This window comes from Astyanax mexicanus, chromosome 22 (assembly GCF_023375975.1).
Source record: "Astyanax mexicanus isolate ESR-SI-001 chromosome 22, AstMex3_surface, whole genome shotgun sequence".
Classification (NCBI taxonomy): Eukaryota; Metazoa; Chordata; class Actinopteri; order Characiformes; family Acestrorhamphidae; genus Astyanax; species Astyanax mexicanus.
In genome coordinates, this window is record NC_064429.1 from 29,370,969 (window position 1) to 29,390,446 (window position 19,478).

General features: G+C 38.5%; 2 protein-coding genes across 3 annotated transcripts in view; one reads left to right on the forward strand and one right to left on the reverse strand.

Annotated features, from left to right (window-relative positions):
• The window catches only part of npdc1b (neural proliferation, differentiation and control, 1b), a 65,078-nt gene extending 47,055 nt beyond the window's left edge, over positions 1-18,023 (forward strand). Inside the window, exons 3-9 of the mRNA XM_022667561.2 lie at positions 6,787-6,876; positions 7,196-7,441; positions 9,288-9,354; positions 9,513-9,597; positions 9,704-9,780; positions 10,883-10,982; positions 13,561-18,023. Coding sequence (XP_022523282.1) covers positions 6,787-6,876; positions 7,196-7,441; positions 9,288-9,354; positions 9,513-9,597; positions 9,704-9,780; positions 10,883-10,982; positions 13,561-13,650 — 755 coding nt within the window. The 3' untranslated portion in view covers positions 13,651-18,023. The remainder of the gene's footprint in view (positions 1-6,786; positions 6,877-7,195; positions 7,442-9,287; positions 9,355-9,512; positions 9,598-9,703; positions 9,781-10,882; positions 10,983-13,560) is intronic.
• Positions 1-19,478, reverse strand: part of LOC111191728 (alpha-1-antitrypsin 1-2) — a 313,064-nt gene that overhangs the window by 275,198 nt on the left and 18,388 nt on the right. The window lies entirely within an intron of this gene.

A 19,478-nucleotide genomic window follows, 5' to 3' on the forward strand; every position in this document is an offset into this window, starting at 1 on the left:
TGTGGATATTGAATGAAAGGTCTCAGACAGTGGCAGTCGGGCGTGACTGGGAACTGAATTAGTACCACTCCTGGAATTGCATTAAATACAGACAGTGGTTAATTTAACATTCATTCATAGTGTTGTAATGCTGAAGGTAAAGTTGAAGGTTTTGAAACCAGGTCTGAATTTGTTTTGATGGGATTCTAGAGTTCATCTACAAATACTTCAATTGATCAAGCATGTTGGGCAATTAAAATAATTATGTAAACTGCAGTATTAGTCATAGGGTCTTGTCTAGAACCAGTGTTAAGGTTAAGGGTTTTGCTTGAGGTAATATACACATGGTTAAAAATAAGAATTCATAAATGGTCCTTTGCTTAGACATACACAAGATGTCCAGATGTTTGTAGATAGGAATGTCTCCAGATAGGAAAAAAAATATTCTGGCCATTTCCTGGCTGAATACCAATACAACTTGCATTGGCTCAACTCCAGTTTAACCTACAGTATGTTCGGTTCTGTCCCAAATGCCTGGCTCTTATCTGGCCCAAGTGCTGCATGTGCTAAAACCCCGGTTGCAGAGTATAATGTGGAAATCATCCCAATCCACATTTGCCAACACCCCGGTTGCAGAGTATAAAATGGAAATCATCCCAAGACACTTTTGCCAACACCCCAGTTGCAAAGTATAGTATGGAAATTGTCCCTATCCACTTTTGCCAACACCCCGGTTGCAGAGTATAATATGGAACTCTGGTTGCACAGTATAATGTGGAAATTGACCCAAACCACTTTTGCCAAAATCCCCTGGTTGCAAAGAATAATATGGGAACTGCCCTGAGTTGCTTTTGCCAACAACCCGGCTACTGAGTTTAATATGGGAATTGACCCAAGCCACTTTTGCCAACACCCCGGTTGCAAAGCATAATATGGAAATCATCCTTATCCACTTTTGCCAACACCTTGGTTGCAGAGTATAGTATGGAAATCAACCCAAGCCACTTTTGCGAACACCCCAGTTGCAGAGTATAACATGGAAATCACCCTAAGCCACTTGTGCCAACACCCCGGTTCCAATGTATAACATTGAAATCGTTCTATGCCATTTTTTCCAACACCCCGGGTGCTGAGTATAAAGTAGGAATCGACCCAAACCCCTTTTGCCAAAATCCCCTGGTTGCGGAGAATAATATGGAAACTGCCCTGAGTCGCTTTTGCCAACACCCCGGTTGCAGAGTATAATATGCAAATCATCCCAAGCCACTTTTGCCAATACCCCGATTGCTGAGTATAATATGGGAATCGGCCCAAGCCACATGTGCGAACACATGGGTTGCAGTGTATAATGTGGAAATCACGCTAAGCCACTTTTGCCGACACCCCGGTTGCTGAGTATAATATGGACATCGGCCGAAGTAATATGCAAACACCCTGGTTGCTGATGCATCAGCTGAGCTCCACTGATTCTTCATGATATCTGGGCTTTTAATTAATGCACTCAATTAGAGTATGTTTCACCCCTTGCTGACAAATATGTGCAAATGCACACAGGCAGAGAAAGAAAATTGCCAATTGAATCAGACTCATTGGAGAAGGAAAAACAAGCATAACCTTCATATTTCTTATTTACAGAAATAGTTCTTAAAGACTTTTTAGTAGGTAAAAACTAAAGTGTTTCCATATCATGGGATCACTGCAGATAAAATCACCTAATTTCACTAAAAGCAGCAGAATCGTGGAACGTTCTGGAACATTCCCATGCCGGATTGATAGCCATCTCACATTTACTGCAGGTGACTGCGTCCTTCCAGATCTTTCCATCCATTAGTTTCCGTCTTCAGGGTGTCCCCTTCACTCTACTCCTCCCACTGGCTTTGGTGGTCTGTCGCCATGGGCGACGGGTTTCATTCATGAATTTGACGAGGCTCCGCCCATCCCTGTCCGCTTGCTCACGTCCACAGAGCAGTGCTGCAGGACAGCCGTGCTGACCCATCCACCCACACACTGCAGTGCCCGCGTGGCACGTACCTCAGCACACACACACACTCTCTGCATCATTCAAATTCATATTGCAGAACACACACACACATATTGTATAATATTTATATGTCTGTATTTAATTCTGTATAATGGAGAGTTGTTTACTGTAAAAAGCTAGATTTAAAAATAGACTGAACTGAATAATTTTAGCTATATAGGCATTGCCCCATTTAATGCAAACATTCGTAAGTATTTTTTAATCATTGATAAAAAAACAAATGGTTACTGTTGAAAATGAATGAAGCTTTATTGTTGGAAATGAATTAATTAACCTTTATTATTATTAAATACAAGTACAAGTGAAAGGAGGCTCCATAATATCCTGTTGGGCACCTCTAGCTTGGATACAACATGAGGTATGGTTTGCAATAGATTAAATATTTACTCACTAAATATGAGTACTTTTCACATTTAAACAACATCTAGACATTCAAGTGTCTTTTAAATTGCAGGTTCAGCTGTTTCTATTGTTTTTAAAAATGGAGAACATGGCAAAAATAGTAGTTGACTAATCGACTAATCGAGATATAACTGCATAATAACTGCCAGATTTTATACAGTTCAGATAAACACCACTGGCATATACATGGGCCCAAGCTCGAGCATTTACACACAAATCATATTCACACACACACACACACACACACACACAAATCATCTCTAATATTAGCAGCATGACTCATGCATTCCCACAGGAACTTGCTTCATTTTACTTTATTCTCTTTTTAGCATCTGATAATTGCCTAATTCCATCAATTTTACTAAACGAAGATGATTCCTTATGTAACGTCTCTGACTGCACATGCACAATGCATTATATAGGAGGTATTATCCTGCTCGTGACGCATGCATTCAAAAAGTGATCATAGTGTCATGCGGCTCTTGACCCTGCACTAATGTGTGCACTTTTATTGTCTTTTTTACTCCTTTTTGATGAGGTCTTTGAAGGTCTTTGCATCGTTTTTCTCCATTAGACTTCATGCACTGGTTCGCATTTACAAGTGCTGCAAATCATTGTACTTTTCTCTATCCAGCTCTAACCAGTTCAAACAGTTCAGTTAATATAATATTTGCATTTATTTATACTCGTATATATGAATGAGATTGAGGTTCATTCCGAACTGAGTTTTTGCCAAAACACCCCGGTTGCAGAGTATAATACAGAAATCTTCTTAGGCCACTTTTGGCAACACCCCGGTTTCAGAGTATAATATGGAAATCATCCCAACCCACTTTTGCCTACAACCTGGTTTTAGAATATAATATGGAAATCATCTTCAGCCACTTTTCCCAACACCCCAGTAGCAGAGTATAATATGGAAATCATCCCAAGCCATTTTTACCAACACCCTGGTTGCAGAGTATAATATAGAAATCATCCCAAGCCATTTTTACCAACAGTTACAGAGTATAATATGGAAATCGACCCGAACCACTTTTGCCAACACCCCGGTTGCAGAGTATAATATAGAAATCACCTCAAGCCACTTTTGTCAACACCCCAGTTGCAGAGTATAATATAGAAATTGTCCCTATCCACTTTTGCCAAAACCCCGGTTGCAGAGTATAATATAGAAATCATCCCAAGCCATTTTTACCAACAGTTACAGAGTATAATATGGAAATCGACCCAAACCACTTTTGCCAACACCCCAGTTGCAGAGTATAATATGGGAATCGTCCCAAGCCACTTTTGCCAACAGCTTGGTTGGAGAGTATAATTTAGAAATTGTCTCAAACCACTTTTGCCAACACCCTGGTTGCAGATTATAATATAGAAATTATGGTTGTGCCATATCATATCGTATGTGATAATATCGCCAAAAAATTTCTATATCGTGTACGATATTATACCCTGAAATATCGCGCCATATCACCCACCCCTAATTATCACATCAGAGTACTACTTTTTTGCTGTTTTTAGCAAAAGAAAAATTCAGACTGTTCTCATTTCGCATTATATATCTACTAGAGAAATATTAAATCTGTCCAGTATCATTTATTTTACTTTAATCCTGGATATGTGGAGATATGTAGAGCGCATTATAAGTACCATGACATTCTAGATCTTTGACTTCAAATTATTGTTACTGCTTAATTTCTTTTTTTTATTTTTTTATCTCAGTTAAGGGTGTGCCATATCATACCATATGCAATAAGAAAATTTAAAATTCATTTTGGTGTAGTAATGTTTTTTTTTTTTTTGTTTTTTGTTTGTTTTTTTTTTAATTCAGTATTTCGTCATATTGCCAAGAGTATCGTTATCGCGAAAATACCATGAAATATGGTGATATTATTTTAAGGCCATAACGCCCACCCCTAATAGGTGTTGTCTAAAGCCACTTTTGCAAACACCCCGGTTTCAGAGTATAATATGGAAATTGTATAAAACACATACGACCTAGTTCCACATGGCCGACGCAGAGTCTCAAATGGAGCTGGCATACATACTTCAGCCGAAATGAACAAATTGTTTATGATATGTAGGCTTATAATTAATGCATCCAGCTAGAATAAACTATGTGGCATCACTTTTCTGATGAATGTGTTTAAATGCACACACACACAGCATATCTAGTAACTGTAATGAAAAAATTATCGGCAATAGAATCGGATTCTCTGTAGCAGATAAACAAACATGAACCTATTTAGCTAGGCATGGACTAGAGGGGTATAAACCCCCACAGTACTAAGCTGTGAAGTAGTGTAACTGTATTCTCGGGAATGATACCATTTTCTCCTTTTCCATAAGGTCTTTGCAGTGTTTTTCTCCATTAGATTTCATGCACTGGTTCGCATCTACAAGTGCTGCAAATCACTGGACTTTTCCAAACAAGCTCTATCCAGTTAATACAGTTCAGTCAGTGTGATATTTGCATTTTATACTCATATATATATGAATGAGATTGAGGTTCATTCTGAACGGACTGTATTACACAGGGCTTTTCCCCAGTGACTAGCCAATATACTGCTGGTGAAGCTGTCAATGAAGCTGAAACAGCCCATAAATCGCATGAGCAGCACTTTGGAAATTGCGCTTTAAATCAAAGAGCACTGGACCGTTTCAGAGGGTCCACAACTGCAGCACAGCGGACAGAAGGAAATAAAGAGTCAGCTCCAGGTCCTTTGGTAACTACTGTGTTTGTGAGTTGTTTATAAGCCTTGTCTGTTTTGTATTTGTACTTGGCTATTTAAACTATATAGCTAAACTTTATAGGCATTATAGATGTGCAAACAGTAGCATCCATCTTAATAATTCGTAGTAATGCTTAGGAAAGTACTGTTTGTACATTGTGGGCATGTGCAGTCATGGCCGAAAGTTTTATTTGAAGCTGTCCTGCAGGCTCAGGGTGCATCAGTGTCAGTGCTAACTATCTGTAGACATTAGAGATAAAGCTAGACTTCAGTTTACCTAAGTGTATGTAAGTACAAACCAAACATATTGTGGACAGATGAGACCAAAAAAGAGCTTTTTGGTAAAGTACATCATTCTACTGTTTACTGAAAACAGAATAAAGCCTATGAAGAAAAGAACACAGTACCTACAGTCAAATATGGTGGAGTATCAAATATGTTTTGCGGTTGTTTTGCTGCCTCTGGTACTGATTGCCTCAAATATGTGTGAGGCATCCTGAAATCTGAAGATAACCAAAGTATCTTGGGTCACAATGTAAAGTAGTACCCAGGGTCAGAAAGCTGGGGTTGAATCCTACTGTAGGGCATGGGTCTTCCAGCAGGACAATGACCCCAAACATACTTAAAAAAGCACTACAGAGTTTTGAAGTGGCCAGCAATGAGCAATGGATCTAAATGCCATTTAATGCCACAGGAGAGATCTTACAGAAAATTGCTGTTGGGAAAAAGCACCCTTCAATTATGAAACACCTGGAGCAGTTTGCAAAAAAAAGAGCGTCAAACAAGGATAACAACAGTACCAGACGTGCAAAACTAAAGGTTGAGTGAAACCGTTGAGAATCCAAAAGAATGAAATGATGAAACAAAAAAAATAATTGAATGAATAAAAAATAATACACACTTGGTTTACAAAAAAAATGTTGGCAGTATTTTACAGAAAGTTAAATTAAATAGAAACAGAAACAGGTCTTTTGAGAAAAATAAATGAGAAACAGGTGATAATGATCAGTACTCTGGTGATAATGAGCAGGAGAATAGGTCCAGATTGGAAGATTGTGGTCTGGTGACTGTTATCTTAGACTGTGAGGGATTATGGGTAATGTAATGAAGGGAATCGATTTTAGATTGTGTAAACCAACATACTTGTCAGAAGTTTGGACATCTCTTTAGTTCATAATTTTCTGCTGATTTGATGAAATATTCCAAATAAAATTTTGGATTTTATTTTGGGTTTCCATGAGCTAAAAGCCATACTGATCGCAAATAAAATAAAAATGATTTAAATATGTCACTTTATGTTACATATGTTTTTTTTATTCTGTATCGAGGTGGCATTAACCAATAAAAAATCTTCAAAATTAAGTGGATTGTTGTTTTTTTTCATTTAACTTAAGTTAAGTGTTTTCTATCATAGGTGGCCTTTTGATGTTAGAGGAGGGCTAATACACTGTTCAGCAACAAATCAATACAATTCCTCTTATTCTAGAAAGTGTGGCAGTATAGTAGATAAATTAAAAAAATAATAGATTTAAAAAATCTCTTTCTTTCTGTCTTTCTTTTTTTCTTGCTTCTTTCTTTCTCTCTCTCTCTCTCTCTCTCTCTCTCTCTCTCTCTCCCTCTCTCTTACAGAAGTGGATGAGTTCCCTGAACTGGATGAAGAGATTGACTTTCTCTCCTCTATCATCACCAAACACAGAGAGTCTGAGATGAAACACACAGGTAACAGAACACACACTGTATTATATATACACAATATTCCTACACACACCAACCAAAACATTTTCCTTATTGATGTTTTCTAATCTGTACAAGATGAAAGTGTCGTATTTAAAGGGTTTTTCAAGTTAAATCAATTTAAACTTAATTTTCTCAGTTTGTATTAAATCAAATGAACATGAAATTTGTTCATTAAAACATAAGTGAATTCCTGATATCTGAAATCAATGAGAAACTATGGTGAGGAAATGATGAAATTGCTTTGAAATTGCTTTTAAAAACTCAATCTGTCCTAATCTCTCGTGTCTCCACCGTTCCTCAGCTCCCTCTCAGGTTGCTCCTGAAGTGAAGGAGGACCCGTCACAGACAGGGAGCCACCACAGACCTGTAGCCTCTCCCAGCCATGCCCCGACAGGACGTCCTGTAACCAGCGCTCTGACCACGTCCTCTCCGACCACCAGCCCCAGCTCTCCCAGTCCCGGTCCCAGCACCGGCAGCCCCTTCGCCTCGGCAGTGCAGAGCGCCCCCATCATCATCCCCTACCCCTCTGAGGAACACTCCGTCATCAGTACGTTCCCAAATCAATATATTTACACCAGTCTAATACAATACATACAGTTTCTGAATCTGATTTTGCTATTTATAGGTTTATGTTTGAGTAACATGAACATTGTTGTTTTATTCTATAAACTACAAACAACATTTCTCCCAAATTCCAAATAAAAATAAATTATCATTTAGAGCATTTAATCACAGAAAATATATATATATATAAATAAAAATAAACAGATGCAGAGCTTTCAGACTTCAAATAATGCAAAGGAAAAAAGTTCATATACATAGTTCAGGTTTTAAGAGTTCAAAAAACAATATTTTTTAAGTTTTTAATGCATCTTGGCATGTTCTTTTCCACCAGTCTTACACACTGCTTTTGGATAACTTTATGCTACTCCCTCCTGGTGCAAAAATTCAAGCAGTTCAGTTTGGTTGGATGGCTTGTGATCATCCATCTTCCTCTTAATTATATCCCAGTGGTTTTCAAAATGGTAAAATCAAAGAAACCCATCATTTTTAAGTGGTTTCTTATATAATACATATAATTTAAGCCATTAATTACTTGTGTATATTATGTATATCAGGTTTTCACAATGTGTTTGAATGCATCTCAGCTATTCAAATTTTGTACAGAACTTACAGAACTTACAGTACTGTTAATTTAATTTTATGAAGTTAATCCCAAGATTACAAAACTCATCCTCACTTACACTAATGTATATGCATGAACTCAAGAGGGAGAACCAATAGAAATCCTCTCAAAGATAGATAGAATCTGATGTTCTCCAGAAACATTAGCTAGCACCATTAAAGCACTGTGTGAATCCTGACTCTGTTGAAGATCAGGATTATCCATATGTTAATATATTTTAAATTATAAATATACTATTGACATTATGCGAGAATTAATATTTGTTGCTCCCGGCTTACCACTACAGTGGCGAAGTGTATTCACATTTTTCTTTTTTTGCTACCACTAAAACACATGTTGCGAACATGCATTTCTGGACAAGCTGAGAGATACAGAACCAAAACTGTAAAAAGTGAAAAAAAGTTAATAAATATTTTTATTAAATACAATTACATGAAAATCTACAGAAAATAGATTAATAGATTTGTTTTAAAATGGTTAAAGAGTTAACAAAACAAAAATATTATACTTAATTATGTCATGTAAAATTCAAGCACAACATAAAGCTAAATGTACATCATGAATCAGGGGGTGAAGAAAAAGAAAATTTATATTTTTGGTGTCAAAATTCTGTCAAAATGTCCAAAAAAAAAAAAAAAACATATTTCAGAGTAAAACCTTAATTGGTCATTATAATTAATGTTCAATTAATAATTAATCAATAAAGTTTTTTTTAATGATAAAAGATTTATCTGGTTTAGAATGACGCATAAATGGTGAGTGTTCAGTGTTTAGTGTTTCACTAATAAGATAACACCTCACAACTGATACTGATAAGTGTGGGCTTCATGATCTTGTACTGCAATCCCATTACCATTATACTATTACTTGTTTTAGGGTGTATATAAAAAAAAAGAGAACTACACTTTTTACTGCTTTATCATTAAGAATCTATAGAATCAAATCTTCTTCAGAAACAAAAGCTAGCACCATATATATATATATATATATATATATATATATATAGTTAGATAGATAGATAGATAGATTATAGATATATATACTATATATACTGTTGCTTTATCACATCCAAGTTCTTTTGCTCTGCATCTATAGTTATTTAAAAACAGATATTTTTGTTTTACTGCTGTAATAGGTATAAACTGCAGGATTTATCTGTCTAACATTAATCTGTGTGTGTATGTGTGTGTGTTCTCTTTAACTGTAGTTATGACAGGAGTGTGTCTCATGGTGGGATCAGTGGCCTTGGTTCTGGCTGGAGTGTGTTGGGTCAGGTAAGGTTCTATTTTCACTCACTTCTCTCAATTAAAAGATAATTTATCATAAAAACAGCACCTAATAGCTTTTGCTGCATGACTTATTAGAAAAGCAGATATATATAATTGAACTTTCTGAGTGTAATTGAACATCAATGGCCAATTTCCTGTGACAGGATGCAGCGAGGAAGTCGCCTGGCTCAGAAAGTGGACTATCCAGCCTTCGGGGTGATGAGCCCTCACTCTTACGACAGCACCTCCGTGAGTGCAAAACACATATAAACACATATAAACACAGACAAAGATATAAACACTCACAGCATGAAGCATCGCATTTATTCTGTGCTCTCGTGTCTTTGGCTTTCAGTCTGGAGATAAAAAGCTGGCCCAGAGCGCTCAGATGTACCACTATCAGCATCAGAAGCAGCAGATGCTGTCCCTCAAGTGAGTAGATCCAGATGGGAGATGGTGAACTGCAGTGAACACCTACATATCACTCCACAGTTTCATATCTGTGATCCATAATCTACCCTGATAAGTATCAGGACAAGAACCGTTGTGTCAAACATGCTGGACCGACCTGATATGTAAAAGGAATCCATCATTCCTTTTCCCTTCATCTATACTCGCAGTAATGTAAAGGCACAATCCCAACCAATAAGAATCTCTATTTTTGCTGTAGCTAAGACAAATGTCAAACTTAAGAGGCAAAATCAATTAAAATCGTCATTTTTGGGATTGGTGAAACTCTCAAACTGTAAAAAAAAGAACTGCAATTTTTCTGCTTCCTCGTTGAGATAGAATCAAATGTTCTCCAGAAACATTAGCTAGCACCATTAGAGCTCTGCAGGGATACTAATATTGACTCTAGTCAGATAATATATTAAGAATTATATCAATACATTCTATTTGACCTTTAATGTGTTTGACACATTTAAGGACAGGTTAAACGAGTGGTTCCTAACTAAGCTCCTAGTGCAGGACAGAGGGTTCTTCAGTACCATGGGTTGGAGACCACAGCTGTATAAACTAGCCTTATGTTTTAGCATACATACACTATATGCTGTATACAGCTCAGGAAAACATTAAGAGAGCACTTCAGTTTCTGAATCCGTTTCTCTGATTTTGCTATTTATAGGTATATATTTGATTAAAACGAACATTGCTTTTTTATTCTTTAAACCACAGACAACATTTCTCCCAAATTCCAAATAAAAATATTGTCATTTTGAAATAACAAAAAAAGAGGCAGAGCTTTCAGACGTCAAATAATGCAAAGAAAACAAGTTCATATTCATAAAGTTTTAAGAGTTCAGAAATCAATATTTGGTGGAATAACCCTGGTTTTTAATCACAGTTTCCATGCATCCTGGCATGTTCTCCTCCACCAGTCTTACACACTGCTTTTGGATAACTTTATGCCTTCACTCCTGGTGTAAAAATTCAAGCAGTTCAGCTTGGTTTGATGGCTTGTGATCATCCATCTTCCTCTTGATATATATTAATATAGGTTTATAATGATTATGGTGTTTTTTTATTCACTCAGGCAACGGGACGAGACCAAGATCCCAGAATCAGGAGCCACTTCTGATGAGGAGAACGAGGACGGAGACTTCACTGTGTATGAGTGCCCTGGTCTCGCACCGGTAAGCCGCATCACTCTGTGTTTGTGTGTGTGCGTGTGTGTGTGTGTGTGTGTGTTTGTATGTAGGGGTGGGCAATATGGTCCTGAAATAATATCATGATATTTCAAGGTATCAAGGTATTTTTGTGATAATGATACTCTACTGCAACAAGATGAAAATTTAATTTAATTATTGCATACAATATGATATTGCACACCCCTAACTGAGATATTAAAAAATAAAAACAAGGATTTTATCAGATTTGTAACAGAAGTCAATTATCCAGAATATCATGATACTAATAATGCACTCCAAATATCCCCATATATCCAGGATTAAATAAAATAAATGAGAAATAAGAACAGTGTGATTTTTTATTTAGCTAAAAACAGCACAAAAAAAAGCAACACCCTCCTGAGCAAACCGGCATAGTAATTATTTAGCACTAGCTTTTAGCTTAGCAAACACATAGCAACCCCAGTAGCAATCACCTGGAATATCATGAAAAACTGAAACCAACCGTGTAGCTCCATAGCAGTCACCTCGTATACCTCAGCAACCATCTAGCTCAGTTAAGTACTGATCAAAGTTCCAGGTTCAGTCCTAATCTTAAGATCTGTATCTTAAAAAAATGCAACATAGCAGCCACCCAGCAACTCCACAGCAGCCATCTAGTATACCTCAGCAACCACCTAGCACAGTTTAACACAAGACTCAGTTTCAGGTGTGAAGAGAATAGAAGGATTGAACTGCAGGTGTGACAGGTTGAGTGACAGGTGGATCAGCAGTGAGAAATGGTAAAATGTATTGGGCCTGAGCTTAGCAACCATATAGCAACCAAAGAACAATCAACCCCATAGTATTCCTCAGCAACCACCTAGTGCAGCCTAACACTGGACGACAGTCTCAGTTTTAGTTGTGGAGACCTGGAGCTGCAGGTGTGACAGGTGGCGTGGCAGGTGGGGTGACAGGTGGAGTGGCAGGTGTAACAGGTTTAGTGACAGGTGGAGCGGCAGTGAGACCATGTAGCAACCAAATAACAAACAGCTGGGACACCATTTAGCACCTATCTATCAACCCCATAGTATTCCTCAGCAACCAACTAGCGCAGCCCAACACTGGACGACAGTCTCAGTTTTAGTTGTGGAGACCTGGAGCTGCAGGTGGTGTGGGAGGTGGGGTGGCAGGCGGGATGACAGGTGGAGTGGCAGGTGTGACAGGTTGAGTGACAGGTGAAGCAGCGGTGAGAAATGGTAAAATGTATTGGGCCTCGGCTTAGCGACCATATAGCAACCAAAGAACAAACAGCTGGGACACCATATAGCACCTGTCTATCAACCCTATAGTATTCCTCAGCAACCACCTAGCTCAGCCTAACACTGGACGACAGTCTCAGTTTTAGTTGTGGAGACCTGGAGCTGCAGGTGTGACAGGTGGCGTGGCAGGTGGGGTGACAGGTGTGACAGGTGGAGTGGCAGGGAGAAATAGTAAAATGTATTGGGCTTGAGCTTAGCAACCATGTAGCAACCACAGAATAAAAACAGCTGGGACACCATAGAGCACCTATCAACCCTATAGTATTCCTCAGCAACCACCTAGCTCAGCCTAACACTGGACGACAGTTTCAGTTTTAGTTGTGGAGACCTGGAGCTGCAGGTGTGACAGGTGGCGTGGCAGGTGAGGTGACAGGTGTGACAGGTGGAGTGACAGGTGGAGTGGCAGTGAGAAATGGTAAAACGTATTGGGCTTGAGCTTAGCAACCATGTAGCAACCACAGAACAAACAGCTGGGACACCACAGAGCACCTATCAACCCTATAGTATTCCTCAGCAACAACCTAGCTCAGCCTAACACTGGACGACAGTCTCAGTTTTAGTTGTGGAGACCTGGAGCTGCAGGTGTGACAGGTGGCGTGGCAGGTGGGGTGACAGGTGGAGTGGCAGGTGTGACAGGTGGAGTGACAGGTGGAGTGGCAGTGAGAAATGGTAAAATGTATTGGGCTTGAGCTTAGCAACCATGTAGCCACAGAATAAAAACAGCTGGGACACCATAGAACACCTATCAACCCTATAGTATTCCTCAGCAACCACCTAGCGCAGCCTAACACTGGACGACAGTATCAGTTTTAGTTGTGGAGACCTGGAGCTGCAGGTGGGGTGACAGGTGGAGTGGCAGGTGTGACAGGTGGAGTGGCAGTGAGAAATGGTAAAATGTATTGGGCTTGAGCTTAGCAACCATGTAGCCACAGAATAAAAACAGCTGGGACACCATAGAACACCTATCAACCCTATAGTATTCCTCAGCAACCACCTAGCGCAGCCTAACACTGGACGACAGTATCAGTTTTAGTTGTGGAGACCTGGAGCTGCAGGTGGTGTGGCAGGTGGGGTGACAGGTGGAGTGGCAGGTGTGACAGGTGTTATGGCCCCTAGCGTAGAACTCTTCAAGGGCATCTCCCTGCAGGTACAGTAGAATCAATGGTATTATTTACACCACCTGCAGTGATACACGTTGTATACTAGTGTCAGATCAAGCGTTTAAATATCTCTCTTTCTTTCTCTCTCTCTTTCTTTTTTTCCTACTCCCTCGTTCTCTTCAGACTGGTGAGATGGAAGTAAAGAACCCTCTATTCGACGACTCCACCCTCAACCTCCATCTTCACCTCGACCTACAAAGGAGCTACAACTAAACTGGACGTTCACTCGCGTTCAATCACACTGCAGATTCCACAGAGATCAAACCCCACTCAGCCATACCGGCACCGGCATCGTCTCCCGTTACCCTTTGGACAATGTTCACCCAATAGAGGAAAGTGCTCTGGGAACGGGGAAAGAAGAGGAAAGGGAAGACTGCATGTGGGGCACGGACTCTCGGCTTCTTGCGGGCTTCCGTCGGTCAGCCTTTAAGGGCAGCTGGTTCGGCCGAAGTGTTGTAGAATTCATCCGTGGTTCCTCCTAATCGCTTTCTTCTCCTGCTGTTTCTCCTCGTCGTCCATCTCCATCCAGTGTTTGTTTATTTATTTATTTACTGACTGTTACATAGCGTCTCTGGAAAGTGGACTCGAGACACAGGGACGGGGTGATTAACTTATTGACCTGCCTTCAAACACAAAAACACAAAAAGATAAAATGAAAAAAAAAAGTTCTGCATGATGACTTGTTCATTTTTCTTTTCTCATGGACTAAACATTTTGCATTTTGTCAAAATTTCTAATTATCAACTCTACCAGTCACTTTTTGGCTGCTTTTGGCACGGAAGTAACCGTTCCATTGGCTTTTCCACTTCGACTCAATTCGGCAGAGAATTCTTACAAACATTGCATTTAATTTCAGTTTACAACGTTTTTTTATAACAGATGTTGTCACAAAGTATCTTTACAAAAATACAGATCCAAACCTCTTATGAATAAAGCACCACAGTGATAGTGCTAACAGTGGCGAGATTGCAAAAAAAAATAAAAAAGAAAACCTTGGGAGGAACCCATCCTCCTTTGGTTGACCCAGACCTGATCGACAACAGAATTTGCACACATAGATAATGGGGAGCTATAGCTAATAAAGAAGAAATCTGAAGCACTGCCACTATGATTAGAAGATCACTGGTTTGAATCCCAGTCATGCAGCTTGTAATCAGCTGCAGGAGCCCTGAGAGAGTACAATTGGCCTTGCTCTCTCTGGGTGGGAAGATGGTGCTCTTTCCCCTCAACATTTGTGAGTGTGAGCTAATGTATCAGAGCCGAGTCGCTGCGCTTTCCTCCGAGCACGCTGACGACCTGGTTCAAAAAGAGTTCGAAAAGATTAACCAAACTAAAATATGAGAAAATGGGGGAAAAATAGAAATAAATCTTTAAAAAAAAAAAGAAACAAGTTATTCATTGGGAGGGCTTAATGGGAACTTCGGGAAATGCTGATTGGCTAGCCAGGCCTTGCTAACACAACAATAGGCTGGTAGCTGGTATCCTAACGCAGTGGTCGCCAGAGTACTAACACTGTGGTAGTGATGTTGGACAAAAAAATCCTGTAGTTAGCTTTTGTGAAAGCTTACAGTTCTCCAATTGGCATTTTGGCATTAGTATACCCTGTTTCACCACATCAGGCTGGGAAAATGAGCCCAGACACATCCAGCAACAGCAATTATCTCATAATTATTACAAGAAACCTGATTTAGCAACACAGCAAATGGAAAAAGAAACACTGTACACTGGTCAATTGGGTTCACTCCAACATGGAACGTTACAACTAAGCCCTAGTTACCATTCAGCCCTCCAGTTGAAAAAAGGCCATTGAGTCCATGATACACTGCCAACGTTTTGAAGCACTGCCCCCCCCTCCCCCTCCACCACCTTTATTGAATAGGTGAGTAGGTGTTGCTAGTATTTCTCCAGTGTGTTTTTCCTGCAGGAAATGGTCCGTTTTGGGTAGCCTTCAAAAGTCGCCAGTGTACCATGGCCTTTACAGTATATGCACGCATCAGTATAGACAGACCATCAACAGCTCTGATCATCAACATGGACAACAGCTCCAAGGACAACACATGGACGTGAACATCTGCATCGGATCCTACCTACTGTAATATCTACTGTCGGGATGTGGTCAGCTCCAGGATTTGTTATATTTGTTACATTTCCTTTAAAAGAAAAAGCTTAAACTTCTGAAATCAAAGCTGTTTTCAAAGCTTGAAGGACGAGTGTCTCAGTACTGTGCAAAAGTCTTAGGCCAGGCCACCTGAAAATAATGATCTAATCTATTTAAAGCAAATTATGTGGGCAACGTTCATGGATTTGAATGAAAGAACACAAAGGAGGTCAAACTACAGCTAAACTAAAACTACTCATTTTAACTCTACTGTAACAGTGTGAAATTGTTTTGTTTTATTTGGTATCTGTTTGGTTCATGTACATACTGAGTCTAAAGGGTTAAATTAACTTAACTAAAAATATTTAGCTAAATATATAATAAGTCCTTCTTCATTTGGGTTATGGCCCGATCTTGTGGAGTCCCACAAGGTTACGTTTTAGGGCCTATGAAACTGATGTTAAATAAATGTTGACTTTTAAGGGTTAACATACATGTAACTAAATATACTATACGATCAGGGCCCTAACAACCTTAACAAGAGTCCTCAAAAACATTCAGACTTTATTAAATAACTGGTTTGGTTTAGTATATATCCTGTGGCATCCCACAGGGCTCTATTCTAGGGCCTATAGAATTGTGGGGTTATATCATGTTCTATCCAAATGAAGTAAGGCCTGTTTCACTGTAAAGTTTTACATTTTATAAATGTTTATATCGCCATCAGCATCAGCAGATGGCATATATATATATATATATATATATATATATATATATATATATATAGGTACATCTCTAGTAAATACAAACCGAGATGTTATTAATGAGGAAGAATGGGAGTTCCCGTGACACTCCACATGTTCAGCAGCCAGAACAAGAGTTAAAATTATGGTTTTTGTGCATTATTGAGTCAAATGCCACAAACTATTCATGAGATTTATTCAGTGATTTATAATCTGTTTTTGAAAAGGAAGTTTCCATTATTTTGGCTTTTGCCCAATTCAAACAGATAGAAGGCTGGTTGTGTATGAGTGGATATACAGTTACTGCCAGGTGGCATTTAAAGATACAATTCAATATATATATATATATTTTTTTACAAATTTATTTAAAAAAATTCCCATTTTTTCTTAACTGATCTGGCCAATTGTCGCACCCATTTAGCAGCTAGTCAGCTGTATATCCCCCATCACTAGTGATGCCACAACACCAAGAGGGTGAAGACTAGCACATGCCTCCTCCGACACATGTGAAGTCAGACTCCGCCTCTTTTCATACTGCTGCTGATGCAGCATTGTCGAGTAGTATCACAGCATACTTGGACGAAAGCGCAGCAACTCGGTTCTGATACATCAGCTCACAGACGCAGCCTTGTGCTGATCCACATCACCCTTTGGAGTGATGAGGGGAAAGAACGCCATCTACTGTACCCACCCAGAGAGAGAGCAAGGCCAATTGTGCTCTCTCGGGGCTCCAGAAGCTGATGGCAAGCTGCATGACCAGGATTTGAACCAGCGATCTCCCGATCATAGTGGCAGTGTTTTAGACTGCTGGACCACTTGGAGCCCCATACAATTAAATATTGATACAAATTGCTTTATATCTGTTGTCCAATATCTGGTCTGGCTCATCATTATACTATACTGTAAAATAATATACTGTATTATTTGTGTACTTGTTTTTTTTTTAGGTGTTTTTACAAGCTAAAAATGTACATCATTTTATTACTAAGATAAATAGTGTTAAACTAAACTAAGGCTAAGACTTTTGCACAGTACTGTTCTGTACATTTCATTGGCGCCACCTTTAGGCCCGTACGTTTAAAGCCTTGAAAGCTGATCCGAGACCAGCTGCTCCTCTTTAAACTGATTTGGGTTGAACATAATAGGAAAGGCAGCACTGATCCCTGATCAGAACTGTGACGTATTGGACACACGCGATCCCAGGGCTCAGGTTCAGTATCAGGTTCACTACTCAGACATCCTCTCTGCCTTTTATTTGTATGATATTGTGAATACTGTGCAATGGAGAACCAGATTCATGCATAGAACTACTTGATGCATAAAAACATATCAGACATACCGGCGGATGCTAGACGTAAAAAGAAGGGTGGAGACGTATAAAAGGGGAGAGTCGAAATCTGAAAACTATTGAAAAGAGTGTAAATCGTCTGTAAAACGACTGTAAAAGGCTGTACACAAAGGTCTATGTATGATGAAGCCACACAAAATAATCTGTAATTTACACACGTCATGTTTCTTTCTACCAAAGTAGAGTCAGTGATGGTATTTTTTAAAAAAAAGCACCAGTTGTGGTTTTAATATTTTCATAATTGTGCACATATGAATAACCCTGAATTATAATGTAGCCTTTGTATAGTCCCGTACGGTCCTACTATGCATGATCTGAAGCTGTGGAATGGGGAGGGGAGTCGGTATGCATTTATGGTCCTTTGCAAATTGCTTAAATAAACCTACTTACAGCGTGAGCTGCGTGTGGTGGTGGTGACTTTTCCTTCAGCTGAAAAGAGCAGCTCAAATAAATATGATTTATTTTCCAAATGCATATAGCATCTTTAAATACTGAGAAGTTTGTTAGAGCTCAGTCAGTTCCCGCCATAAACCCACCAAAGTGGTAAGAAGGAAACCGAGAGTTCATTAGCACAGAGATCATTAAGGCCACCTGAAGCCAATAACGCGTCATCCGCCTCAGCTGTGGTACCGCCTTGAAAAAGGCGAACTTCCAGCAGACTGATGTCGCAGCTGGCAAGGCTGAAAAGAAAAAAAGAAAAGAAAGCCTACAAGGCTGAAAAGAAAAAAAAGAAAAAATAAAAGAAAGCCTACAAGGCTGAAAAGAAAAAAAAAATAAATAAAAGAAAGCCTACAAGGCTGAAAATAAAAAAAAAATAAAAATAAAAGAAAGCCTACAAGGCTGAAAAGAAAGAAAATAAAAAATAAAAGAAAGCCTACAAGGCTGAAAAGAAAAAAAAAAGAAAAATAAAAGAAAGCCTACAAGGCTGAAAAGAAAGAAAGAAAAAAAATAAAAGAAAGCCTACAAGGCTGAAAAGAAAGAAAGAAAAAATAAAAGCAAGGCTGAAAAGAAAAAAATAATAAATTAATTAATAAAAGAAAGCCTGCAAGGCTGAAAAGAAAGAAAGAAAAAATAAAAGAAAGCCTGCAAGGCTGAAAAGAAAGAATAAAAGAAAGCTTGAAAGCTGAAAAGAAAAAAATAATAAATTAATTAATAAAAAAAAGCTTGCAAGGCTGAAAAGGGAAAAGAAGAAAAGAAATAAAAGAAGAGAAAATAAAAGAAAGCTTGCAAGCTGAAAAGAAAAAAAATAATAAATAAATTAATAAAAGAAAGCTTGAAAGCTGAAAAGAAAAAAATGATAAATAAATTAGTAAAAGAAAGCTTGCAAGGCTGAAAAGGGAAAAAAGAAAAGAACAGAAAATAAAAGAAAGCTTGCAAGGCGAAGAAGAAATGATAAGGGAAAGCCTGCAAGGCTGAGAAAAAAAGAAAATAATTTTATTTTCTTGATTTCTGTTTCTACTGTCTTTATTTTATTTCAAACAGAGGCATTATTTATTTAGCTTTATCACGCCGAAAGGGCGTTCTCTTGTTTATTTTCCCCTTTGTCTTTTATGCAAACACTCCCTTTATTAATTATATAATACAAAATGATAGTAAAACCCTTTTGGTTATATTTCTGCACTTGGCTCCTCTCACACCCCAACCATGACAAAGTTATCTCAAAATAATGGAAAAACTTACTACCTAAAAAATACCTCTAAACAATGACTTGGTATCTCATAGTAGTGAGACAGTATCTCAAGATAACAAGGTGTTTCAAGATACTACTTACACTACTTACGCTCATAATCTCATAATAATTAATTAACTTAACAGTTCAAAACAATTAGAGTATACCGATGTAATGGCTTAG